The sequence below is a fragment of the Ammospiza caudacuta genome, chromosome 17 (assembly GCF_027887145.1).
Source record: "Ammospiza caudacuta isolate bAmmCau1 chromosome 17, bAmmCau1.pri, whole genome shotgun sequence".
NCBI lineage: Eukaryota > Metazoa > Chordata > Aves > Passeriformes > Passerellidae > Ammospiza > Ammospiza caudacuta.
Window position 1 is genome coordinate 10,271,041 of NC_080609.1, and position 13,412 is coordinate 10,284,452.

Here is a 13,412-nt window from a genome sequence, read left to right on the forward strand (position 1 = left end):
TGTAACAGGAACTTCACAAGTAAATCTAGGTCTTTATTAAAAACTGACTTTTAATATAGTATAAATATTTTTTTAGCTGTTTGCTTCATACCAATAGAAATTCAGTGGGTGTATGAATTGATCTTGCATCTGGCCTTCTTCAAGGTGAGAAACTCCAAAGCTGTTTTCCCAGGGTTATGATACCTATTAGAGGATTTGAGAGACAAATTGGAATGAAGGCCAAAAGCAAAGATTTGGCATACAAAAGGTGGGAAAGATAATTTATGGTCTGTTTGTTTTGAACTATTCAATGTTATGTGCCTTTGCAGCTGATCCTTCATTTCAGCCTTCCTGCAGATCATCCTTTAACATTCATAAATCTCATTTTAGTGAGTCTTGGTTTCCTGTTAATCTATTACCTGAACAAAGTACTGAACATCCGCAGTGAGAGAATCAATCTGTTCTGCTGCATCCTGAGCACTGTGCTTGCATGGTACCTCAGAGTTATTTTAGCAGCATAAGTGCTAAAGAGCATCTACTCAAACTACCTCCATTCCTCTTGAAAGAAGTAATTATTTTTGTAAGAACTGTACCAAACATTGTATTCTCATACTCGATTAGAGACTGGCAGTTGATCTTATATTTTGATTCTTTTATATACCCCTTATACCTACCCAGGTATTACTCAGTTACTGTGTTGTCTTACAGTGACTGAAACACAAATGTGGAAGATAAGGTGTTCAACTTGCATATAGTTACTTAGTAGCAGTTAATTATGTGTATGTGCTGTTTTTAAAAATGCTCTGATATGATGCTATTTGAGGCTGTAAACTTTTAAAAATTGATTTAATGGATCAAGGTTGAAAATTGAGATGAGGACTATAATTTACAAGGCTGTAACTGAACAGCTGTAGATACAGAGCAATTCTGTGAGCTGTGCCTGTGGCCGTCATTCAGTGGGACCTGACATGCAGAGACCCCATGATTCTGTTTGACTCTTACAACATGGGCCTTGCTGTACAGGGTCTGGTGGTCTTCCCCAGCATTGTTAATTCTTTTTTCCTCCTTAGTTTTGCAAACCAGCAGGATGCTGTTATCTTTTTCCTCTTCACACTAGAGGTGGTGCCTATCCTACAGAGGCATAACTTTTCCCTTAACCCCTGCATTGCTTATTCTGAGCATGGCTAATCTCATAAGATGGTACAGGACCTGATTTCTAATGCAGTTTTGCACTGGAAAAGTAGAATTAACTGCATGGAGTTACCTCCAAGACTGTGGTAGGGAATGATCAGTACTGTCAGTTCCCTGGATTTTGGGAAAGGCAGAAGGGAGAGCCCTCTGTTTCCAAGAAACTACTACCTAAACTATGGAATTCATAGAAATTTTGCCCAAAACAAAACACATATTAATAAACCCAAAGAAGTCATTCTCTCTTCCCCCTTTGTACAGCAACATCCCTTCAAGCGCCTGTGCAGGAAAATAAATTCCATATGTAAGAATGGGAAACATCCCACTTCAACTGCCAAATTCCTTTGATGACTTTGAAAATTTTCTTCTTGGAAGTCCCTCCTCCTTGTTTCCTATAGGGGTAGGTGCATTGGAATTGTTCTTTCCATGCTGTGTTGTTTGTTCCTCTCAGAAATTCCTCAGCTATGCTTCACTCACATTGAAATCAGTCTTCTGTCAGAGAGCTTGGTTGCAGGCAGGGAGCAGCAAAAATGTTAAAGGCAAATTGGCCAATGCCAACTTGATGGTTATCCTTAACACTGGTGCCTAGAATTAGTCTGCCATGTCCAAATCACTGTGTTTTCTTTAGACCTTTCAGGTTTCCACTTGGATGGGCAACAAGCTACAACTCTGCTTATTGCTGGAGCCTGTTCCTCTTAGGTGGACCTGCACCTTTTCCCATTCAAGTTTATAATCTGAGTAGAACTTAGAAATTTTCCAAAACCAAGCTGTCCTTGTCTGTGGCCCAGTGAGAGTTACTGGGAATGGCTTAACTGAGGTGTCCTTAACTTCACATATGTCATTCCCTGGCATGTGACTGTTACCTAACCAGCAGCAATGAATGTTTTAGTGTGCCCAAATAACACAGCTCCATGGACTGTGCTCATTACTAAAACATAAAACTTAGCAGTGTCTTTGCCACACTGGCAGTGCTCAAGATTTATGTCACCACCACCTCATTAAGAAACCTCTAACCTGTGCTCTTCACTTAGCAAAGATGGTTTAACAAGTCCACAGTACACTAAAGTCTCTCCTTTGGGTAGGAACTGTCTGCCAGTCACAACTGGCATTTCCAGCAGCACCACTCCATCTCATCAGGACAGTGTGGGAGGGAGAGCAGGTGGCTCTCTGGGGGCAGTTCCAGTTTTAACCCCCTCACAAGGCATATTGGCCTTTTACTTATGGATCTTGGTGGAACTTGGTGATTGGCCATAACACTTAGTAAATGTTAGCATAGAGCATTTTGCTAAGGATGTGGTTGATGTATGGGAAGTAGAAGTAAGGAAGCTGTTGTCAAAGAATATAAGGGGTTGCAGATGCATTTAAACCCAAGGAATAGCATTTTGTATAAAATTATGGTAAAGACTAAATTAATTTTTAAGTTGGGACAGTAGGGGAGTGCAGAGGAGGAGCTCCAGGCTGAGCAAGAGCAGTTCTGAGGGTTTGTGCCTTGGAGGTTCATTTATCAGCATAGCTGCTCAGCTCTGGGACCTCCTAACATTTGAGCCCCACCTCATTCACTGCATCTTGCTTTTACCATATTAGTTATTTCTTGTGCTGTGGTGAGCTCCTCCTGGCAGTGTCACCTCTCCTGTGTCCATCTGGCACACCTGATCCCGTGTGCCCTGGCACTCAGGTGAGCACTGAACATCTCAGGGGCCATTATTATGCTGCTGCTTTCCAGCCGTGCTCTCGCTGTGCCACTTTTAATAATTCAGAAGTGATGTAGAGGAGGGGGAGTTAAAGGGCTGCAGCAATCTTTGTTTCTCTCCGTAGAGTGTGATTCCTCCGTGGTGGCTCTGTAGTTACCAGGGAAACAAGAGAGGGATGGCAGAGCACCGCGGGGCTGGAGTGGGACTTGGGGGTCGGCTCCCTGGCAGCTGCACATCTGCACCAGGGGGGAGAATCAGGGCTTGCCTTTCCTTGGTTTGGTGCCCTTCCCCCTCTTTTCCTCAATGGTTTTGTGAAATTTAATTGTTAAATAGGTGATTCTAGTAAAAATATGCAGTGTCAAAAAATGAGCATTACTGGTGTTTTGAGGAGTTGGATGATCACAAAATCTTTCTCTGAAATTAACTGGAGGCCTGGTTATACACAGACTGTCATTACTGAGAGGTTTTTTAATGTGTTAGAAATGCTTTGGCACTTCAGGGAATAGATTTACTGGAAAAGAATAAGGACCACTTCAGTAACATTTACTCAGTGCAGCATTCTCTGATTTGATAAAGGTCGAATTTCATTTTTAGTAATTAGCATATCTATCCCAATCACCCCCTGCTCTAGCTGTACTGGCCTGAATAATGCCAGTCCCAGAAGCTCTGGGGAGAGAGGCAGGTGAGAGCAGGGAGCAGCCCCTGCACCTCGGGGTTCTCTGTGGCTCCCCAGGGCTGAGCCAGGCAGGGGGAGGTGGGTGGGCAGCTGTGTTTACTGCACTGCAAATGTTTAGGGCTGGATCCATCTTTCAGCTGCCTAATCCACTGGCATTAGCTGTGCTGTTTGTTCCATACCTGTGTTAGGTGCTCAGATTTTCAGCAATTATGCTGAAGTAGTTCTGAGGGGATGACTTAAAAACCTTTTAGTTATGGATCTCGGTGGAACTTGGTGATTGATTTGAGAAGGGCTGTTGAGCTGTTCTCTGACTACAGGCAGAAGGACTCTGTGCAATTTTATATCTCTGTCCCTCTTTTCAATGATAGACTACATAAGAGGAAACAAGATTTTCTGTAACAACTTTGTTTGCAGCTCCCTGGCAACTGTTTGCTTGATTGCTTCAGAATGGAACCAACAGAATAAAATACCATATAAACATGCTCTTCTTTTGAATTTCATGGCAAATGAATACTGTTTTTCCACACCAGAGACTTCTTTTGAAGTCTGAATTCAACAGATTGTCACTATGGGACGAGCCCTGAGGTTTCATTTCTTGTTCCCAGTTTATGCACACAAGTGAGGTATTCCTATGTAGTCAACTTGAACTTTAACTGAATTTATGAACACATAATGAGGTTGATTTTCCAGTTATCTTTGTGAAACCTTTGGAAATGGTTCACAGACCTCTTGCCCTCCATTTGGCTCCCTAGAGGCTGCAAACTCAAGGTTCAAAACCTTAAATATGGAGTATATTGAATTCAGATTTGTAATCCATAAAGCAGAGTTAAGAAAAAATACTGTGTATGTGCTAGAAAGAGCTTAACCATAAAGCTCAGTGTATTTCCTCCAAAATGTCAGATACTGAAATTTAATTGCTGACATTTTAAAATTCTGATAAAAAAAAAAAAAAAAAAAAAAAAAAAAAAAAAAAAATACTCAACAAAAAAAAAAAAAAAAACTTTACCAGAGTAAAATAATACACTTGAGCACCAGAAGTGATGTTTAGGAAGCCATTCCCTGAATGGTTTCTTGCAATTGTCCTTGTGTATTAAGAAGGAATGCTACTGTGGTGCTCACAATTCAGAGATTTTTTTTCTTGTTTTCTTCATTTTCATTTCTGGGTTTTTTTGTTTGGGTGGTTATTGGGTTTTTTTTTAATCTCCTTTTGGAGCAGTAGATGCTGATAGTAAGAGAAATTGCATTAAAAATAATAGTTCAAGATGGAGTTCTCTTCTGTTTCCTCTAGATATGGTACTTCTGGGCTTACCTTTGGTTCTCTCTGAGTCTGACATGTTAAGTGTGCTCTTGTTACTTGAAAAATATCTTCAATATAAACTGCAAATTGTATGTACAAAATGAAATTGTTGTCTCTTGCTTATACATGCTCATCTACAGCAGCTCTTTTTCAGTTTCAGTTAAGACATAAAATGGAACCATGTTCAGCTGAGTGACTCTTATCATTGCTGCTTTTTCCAAAGTTAAAAATGCACTAAATTATTGCCACTGAAGTCAGGAGAGGTCTTTGCATTCAGAAACATCTATTGAGTGTATGATGTCATTTTTATGAAGTCATTCTTTGATTAGAATTGCAGTTTAGAAAAAACTGACTTCTGCTGTAAGGATAGCAAAATTGTTGTTAAATCCTGGTCTTGCACAGTGATTTGGATTAATTTCCTGTTCTATGATGCTGCAGTGAATGGCCTCTTTATCCCCAAACTACAGGAAACTGCTCAGTGTTTTGTGTGAGCTTCTGCAGTGTGTGTGTTCCAGGGAGCTTGACATTTAAGGACACATCTCCCCTCTGTCCCAGCAGCTGATGGGCAATGAAAACATTGCAAGCTATGGAGGAGAAGCAGTTCATGTAAAACTGCACTGTGCAGGCGTGGAGCTGGGCAGGATTATTGCTTGTGTAACCCTGGCTCAGGTTTGTGTGATCCTGGTGCACAGCAATGCTGTGATTGCTGTTTATCTGGAGTACAAAATGCCAGCTTTATTGGTTTTGTAGTTGTTCAGTTTTTGGCTGAAAATTCATCCCTGACTTTCATTCAATGGATGTGTAATTAAAAGGATATATTTGAATAAGACTGAAATTTTGTAGTCTGAACAAATGCGGTAAGAATACTTCAACAGAACAGGTTCAGTAATGGTTTCGCTTTTGGTTCTTCTCATCCCTTGGGATATGAAGCAGTACATTTAATAAGACTCTAAACATCTAATAAAACATTTTATGCTGCCTGCTAACCCAGCAGTTCTAAGCTCAGAGGCTGATGCTGCTGGTACTCGTTGCTCAGGTGTGAGCAGAGAGGATCTGTAGAAATTGGCTCCAGGGTGCCAGGAGGTGCATGCTAGGACTGGTTAATCTTTTGACTATTGGCTTTCTCCTTTGTTTCACACGTTTTCCTTCCCTCAAAAAGAGGCTAGAAAGTATGATAGTTGTTTCTTCCTCCAAAGGACATGCTAAACCTAAGCTTCCCAGTCTTACAGTAATTGAGTCTAAGTTGTCCTCTTTTTATTTGAAACAGGTCAACTGAAACAATATTTACTTGAAGTAATTTGTGGAGAAAGAAGTTGACTCTAATGCTGTCCACTTTTGGGTTTTGCTTCTAATGTAGATAAAGGATAATTGTGATTATTTAGGACAACAGTTCAGAGAAAAAAGACAAAATTGAGAAATCTAGAACTTAATGTTTAAGAGACACTGGAAGAAATGGATCTTAATCTTCCATATTAACTTGGGGTTAGAAAGATAACTTCATTATTAAAGCTCACTAAAGGCTTCTTTATGAGTCTCAAAAGCACTGACTTGGATTTAAAAGAAGATTTTTTTTAATTATTGTTTAACAGACAATACATCATTTTGGTTAAATCTTTATGGTTCCTGTACCAATCTTATCCTTTTCCTAGGATCTTTTTGATAGATCTTTTCTGTAGATATCCCAATTTCTGTGTGTAGTAACTCTTGTTAGCAATCAAAAGGATTGACCAGTCTTGCATGGAGGGACTCTTTTTAATGAGTTACTGTCAAGAAGTGGGGGCTTTTTAATGTTTTTAAAATCATACATGAATCAAATGCAGTTTCTGCTGCAAGAGTCAGAAGCTTTAAGTTGTATTTACAAATGAGGGAAAAAGATATTAGACAATTAAATGCATTTTAGGGAGGCTGCAACTCATTTTGTTAGACTATAAAAGTACTTCATCCTGCACATATGAGGGAGTGATCCTCTATGCAAGTCAGCTACCACGTTAGCAGATATTGGCAGGCTTTATTAGCAGTGCTTTATCCCTTTGATTAGACCTTGATTGCCACTCAGGAACCAGCTACAGCTTGCAGCCATCTCACTTCAGCTTGTGCAAGCGTGTGCTGAAGGAATGAAGACAGATGTTTATAGCATGCCCCCCATCCTCCGCGTTTGAAAGGCTCACTAAGGTTCATCAAAGAAAGAATCCCTTATTTGGGGCAATTCTGAGCTGTGGTTTGCAATGGAGCGCCCCTCAGAGAGGATTTTGAAAGTTTACTTGCCTCTCTGCTATGTGTTTTCAGGTGCTCTCACAGTTGGCCTTGTGCGACAGTGTCAAACCATCCATGGACGTGACAGGACCTGTATTCCTCCACGGCTGCCTCCCGAGTGGGTCACTACGTTATTTTTCATCATAATGGGAATCATTTCACTAACTGTCACATGTGGTTTGCTGGTGGCTTCCCACTGGCGAAGAGAAGCTACTAAATATGCCCGCTGGATAGCTTTCACTGGAAGTAAGTGACCTCAACTGCACAGTCCTGTATGCAGGATAAACTGGTGGAGTCTGAAATACACCATAGTGTTGGAAAGGAGCAACTGCTTAGGGCTCCTGCTATGCAAAACATTCCTTCTCTTTGAGTACCACATCTGAGGGAAAAATAAGTCTTCAGAAATAAAGGGGTTGGTGTCTTAAGTGACTGTAATTGAGAGGGAATAATGGTGTGAAAGAAAGAAAGGCCTGACCCCTTTACCTTCCTTGGACAGTACCATTAATTGTCCTAAGAAAATGAGCAAGGATAGAGGAGGTCAGTTCTGACTTGTGGTTGTAGCATTTCCTACTTCCCCGCTCCCATATATCCAGGACAATCCTAGCAGCTTGCAATCACTGAAATCCCCTCTCTGAGGCAGAGGAGGCAGTTGGTACATCTGAGGTGACCTGTCCTTACTCAGGTGTCTCGTGAATACCTCGTGTGGGGTTGAGGCTGGTTCAGTTCTGCTTCCTGCTCACAGCAGCTGCTTTATTCAGTGTCTGCATCCTAATTGGCTATGCAGGAGGATTGCCCACTGCAGAGCATCTGCTGTGCTTCACAGCACCAAGACTTCTGCTTCCAGAAGTGACCTGCAGCCGTGCTTTAGCCAGAGGGAGGAGTACCAGTGCTTTTCTGCCTCCTTCATTGTGCTCTGCATGAGTACCAGTGTAACTCCTCACAGCTGAGCCTGCTCCAGCAGCCCTGTGTTTGCACACAGGGAAGCATATCCTATGGCTACTTCAGTGCAAAAACAGTTATAATGAGCAAGGGGAATAACTTTCAAACTTCCTTTTCTTGGTGTGTGTTACAAGCTTAGCCCAACTCTGAAATGGTGCCTTAATGGTGGGGATGACAGCATGGAAAAACTCAAAACCTGAGGGCTTTTAAATTGGGTTGAATTATGACAAACCACTAAAGGTAATGTGAACACTAACTAGAAAATGCAAGTTTGTGGTTTACAGGGGCATAAATAAGGTTTAATGGAACTGTGACACCTAATGATATCTAATAGGAGTTAGATTTAACCTTGTTTTGGGGAAGGGAATAGTACTAAAAAGTGCTCGGCTTCAACAGAGGTACTTCACTGAGGTACTTGTACAATCAAAGCCATCTTTCTGACAACGTTGCTACACAGCATATTAAATTAATAGTGCTGCTCCTGCAGACAATGGAGCTATTGAAATGCTGCATCCATTGTGATTGACTTTCATTTATTTTCTGGTGAATGATTAAAATAGCAGACCTGAGTATTACTGAATATTTCATCCCAACTTTTCCAGTGCACCTGTTTATCTCTACATATTTCATGTGTATCTAATGTCTGTGGTGGGGGGTTAAAGTCAAAATGCTGTATAAAGTTAAAATGCTTGCAGGGAGCTGGAGTAAAAGCTCTTGGGTAAAGAGGGAGAGTGTGAGTTCTAGATATCAATGTTTTTCTTTAGTATCTGAAATCATCACATCCCTGCAGCTTTAGTTTTCTACAGCTGTGACGATTAGTTCAGCCAAAAGTGGTACCCTAAGGCTTTTTTGTTTTGAGTTTTTTCTCTAGAGATTTCTTCATGCCTGCAACAGGTTCATTATTAGATGTCTCAGTATAGAAGAACATTTTTATTTCACCACTTGTCTTCTTGGTATGAAATGTTTAATAATGAAACACACTAATTTGTTCTTTTGCAAGTCAGAATTATTCATAATTCTATTAAGATATCATCTCTGTGTTGCTGAAATTATAAAATTCAATGTCTTTGGTATTCATCTCCAATACATACAAGTCTGTGACCTTTGCATTCCTGTTAACAAAGATGATGGGGAATTTTATCTCTGAACTCACTTGTTAGGAAAATTAATTTTGAAAAATAGCAGTGACTGGAAGGAAGATTTCTAGATTTTTCAAAAAGTTCTTGAGAGTGACTTCTGTGGTTCATTGGATACAACCCAAATTAGTAACCTTTTTGTAGGTTAGTATTAGGGACTATGCAGCCATGTGGAATCAACTTGGAATACCCTGAGCAGATCCTTCCTGTGAAGTGCCAGTGCTGTTTAGATGAAAATGTGTAACTCATTAGAAGGGGGTAGGGAAGACTTCATATTTGTATTCCATCTCCTCTGCAAGTGATTTCAAAACTCAGTGGCCTCGTGCAGGCTGCTAGCAGATCATCTTCTCACAGAACTTTGTGAGCACAATGCAGGCCGTGCTATGCTGGGCAGGCAGGGAAGTCTGCTGGGGCTTCCAGGGGAAGCTCTGGGACTGGCAGCTCTGTTCCTTCAAATGCAGGGGGGTCTGGAGCAAATATCTGAAGCAAAGGAATCCTTTTGCTCAGCCTTTTCCTTACAACTCTGAGAGCAGCAGGGAAAGCCTGGTAAGAGGTCCTTTTGTCCAGTTCGTGCTGGAATTTATATATAGTTGTACAACTTATATTTTTCATTGAATTTTTGCTTGTAATCTTGGGATGACTCAAGGTGTTTTCAAATAAATACCTACAGCTAAATTTTTTCATCTGCATACCTATAAATATGAAGTTGCTGAGTGTGGTCTTGTTTATCTTGTTAAGCTAAGAGACATGAAAACAGAAGTTCAACCTGTCAGTTCTCTTTCTTCTATACCCTTCTGAAGGGATACACCCCAGAGGGTATTTACAAGCACAGCATTTGCCTCATTCCCCAGTTGTTGATGGGTTTAGTTGCACAGAAACTTATCCTTTTTGACAACTCAGCAAACAGCTTTGTGGAGAGGAGAGCTATTGCTGTCCTCCAGGCCATACTGCATGAGTGACAAAAGCCTTGTACAGGTAAATGTGAAGATTTTCCTTCATTTTTTTAGAGAATTGTCTTTCAGGAATCACTATTCCTACTGATATGATCAGTATTGTCACTGTGGGCATAGATACCATCAAAACTATCCCTGGTGTTTCAGTAGTACCACATTCATACAGTGTAATGGAGAGTGGGTTCCTGTTGGTGTTCATCTGTGCCCTACCCAGGTTTTGTGTGATTCTTCAATGAACAGGGTGTTACAAACCCATAGCTGTGCCTGGTGTGTAGGTAGCAGGCAAAGCTCTGGTCAGCTATTCCTTTGCTTGTATACCAGAACTGCCTTTTGCCATCCCAGCTTCTATACCAATCTCATCACTAATTATGCTCTGGGACATAGGGACACAAGTTGGTAGCCAAAAAGTGACCTGGTTCTGGTATTTTTCCACATCTCTAACACTGCTTCTATGTTGCTACCTCTGCTTCAGATTTATGTAAACCTCTGTCCTTTTCAGGGTGCTTGTTTTCTATCTTCCAGTTGATAGGATGTGGTGAAAATGTGGAAATCTCAAATGCTGTCATTTTCATAGTCCTTCAGACAAATACTGTCAATTTCCATAAATAGAAAAAATGTCCAGAGCTTATTCCCCATGGAGGCCACATAGCTGATCTCATGTATGTTATTGCAATTTTCGCTATTGCAGGAATTCACAGAGCTCCCTCAAGATCTGTTTACATTGTACAGATTCAGGTCTCTCACCATCTGCTGCAACTAGAAAGGGGATGAATTCTGTGTCTGCTACTACTGAATGAGGAGCTTCTCTGAGGTGTATCAAGAGAGAAGATGCTAGACAGAAAAATCATATTTCTACCATTTTCCTGCAATTACCAGAGAGTCTGGAACTGGTTTGGTTTTTTTCCTGAGGATTTAAAAGTTCATGAGCAATAATGGACTGCTTTTTGGAATGCAAGTGAAAATGGGGCAGGATAATGACATCCTTAACTAACAGTGAATGTCTGTCTCTGGCGTTCCCCAGTGAATAAAGTGCTTCTTGAGTTATTAAAGATTTGTACCAGGTGCTGCTTTCTATGTTAGATGTCTCTATAGAGGCAAGCAGATATTACAGTGAGCCTCTGAAGACTAAACCTTTTTTTAAGAACAGATTTCTTTTGAAGTTGTCATTAGATGCTCAAAACAATTTCAAGCTAAAGAATTAGAGGAACTAATTGGGTTTTTTGACAGCCATGATTCAGATGCAGACTAGAAAGCTCTTCTGTGCTTACGTAGGTCTGCTCAAGAAACACATACCCATGCTTTTCTCAGATGGACTCAGATGTTTGAGATACAATTAAGAAAAGGAAACATTTTTTAAGGATTAGATTGTGTAATGTGGAATTACATGGACCAATAATCATGTCGATTAAAACTTTCTTCATTGTTTGATGCTTAACATCTGGTGTCTGGGTCTTTGGTTCTGTTCTAATAGATGGCCTAACGAGGTGGCACTGAGCAGCAGTGTGGCAGCTGTGCAATTCCAGATGTTTTCTCATTGTCCCCTTCCCCTTTGGAGAACAACCCGGCGGTGCGGGCACGGTGCGAGCGAGACACGAGCCCCCTCCAGTGGCACATCTGGGTTTTCCTGCTCGGCACTGGCAGCCAGGAATGATCCTGCTCTTGCCTCAAGGTGTTGTGAAAGCTGCTTTATGTGGTTTGGAAGGCAAGGAGCAGCTGATGTTCTGAGGTGGATCATGGTTTATGAAAGCATCCTTCTTTGTTTATGCCTAGATCTTACTTGGACACACTGAATTCAGATCCATCATGCCCAGTATCTTCTAGAATATTACTGGTTTTTCCTCAAAGCTGAGACCTGTGCTATGGAAATCATAAGCACTAAGATATTAAATATGTGGTAAACTGTTCATCTTGGATATATACAGAGTCCATTATAAATGGTTTTAGTGTGGGCACTGTAGCTGGATAACTTGGAGCATCTGTATTTAGTGAGGAAGAGCAGTACTGAAGCTACACTAAAAAATATTGATGCTGCTCCAGCCAATCATTTCCTCATTTGTAAAGAAACTAAACTAGAAACTTTGTTCTGGTGAGGCTGAAGGGGACAGGCAAGCTCCTGATTTTATTTTACATACCTTTGGAAACAAAAGCAGCTGCAGCACTTAGGGGAGCTGGTGATGAAGGTGATGGTTATTACTGTTGCCAGTGGTTTTTGATGTTGCTTGACTTTTAAGGAGACTCAAATAGGGAACAGCATCCCTCTGTCTTGCAGTGGTGGAGAAGGGAAAGAGGAGACAATGACAGCACCTGTGTTCCTTACTAACAAACTAAAAGCAGCAGCCTGTGTTAACGAGAAAGGTGAAAAACTCAGCATATGGTGCCCTTTGTTCAGGCAGGAGCATTGTAACTTGGCTTGAGTTTTCGTTTTTGTGTGTGGCCAGGTAATAGGCAGAGTTTGAGGACTAGGGAGAGGCTTCAGTGTGAGCTGTGCTTCATGTCAGAAGATGTTGGTATGTGGATTTGGGGGTTGGTGAGAGCAGGTTCAGCTCTTCTCTCCCACCAGATCTAATTGGATTTGGTTGAATAATAGGTATTGTGGTGCTGTGTTCCACTCACAGTAAATAATGTCTGAAAGGAGGCTGAAATACATAGAAGTGAAATAAGACTAAAGGGCTAATACTTGACTGAACAGGTAGAATCAGATAAAATTTTGTTTTATTCTAATACTGATTAAAAAAAACCCAATTTTATATTCTTGCACATACAATCAAACCAATTCAAAAGCTAATCCATTTTATTGTGAAGAAAATCTTGCCTCTCAGAGGAGCCACATTTAGAATTCATTGCCTGGGTTGACAGTAGAGTCCTGCACAGCTACATCCAAACTAAACAGGGTTACTTTTCCAAAGGTGTGCTACAGAAACACTGAAGTTGTCATCTGGGAAACAACCCTGGGTGTTCTCTCCTGGATTTGATTAATTGATTGGTATTGAAATGTGCTGTGAGGAATCTTGGTTACTATTCATACTTGAAGGCCTGTGAAATCTGTAATGTAATTCTTTAACAGGAGTTCTGGATTTCTTGTACTTTCACACAGAGTCAGTTGCAAGAACAAAACACTTACATGAGTTTGAAGTGAAATAAAAACCCTCATTGCATGGTCTCTTTGTTCACAGAGTCTGAATTTAGTTTTTCACTAAGAAGCTGAAATTAAAGTGAATCAGAAAACTTTAATTTCATTGTATTACAATAAGAAATTCTAAGGATATTTCATTATCTAAGGAAACATTCATATAATGTTAG

The 13,412-nt window shown here is 40.6% G+C and overlaps 1 protein-coding gene across 1 annotated transcript in view; it reads left to right on the forward strand.

The window, feature by feature from the left end:
- MOSMO (modulator of smoothened) overlaps positions 1-13,412 on the forward strand; it is a 31,173-nt gene that overhangs the window by 13,428 nt on the left and 4,333 nt on the right. Inside the window, exon 2 of the mRNA XM_058816075.1 lies at positions 7,118-7,330. Coding sequence (XP_058672058.1) covers positions 7,118-7,330 — 213 coding nt within the window. The remainder of the gene's footprint in view (positions 1-7,117; positions 7,331-13,412) is intronic.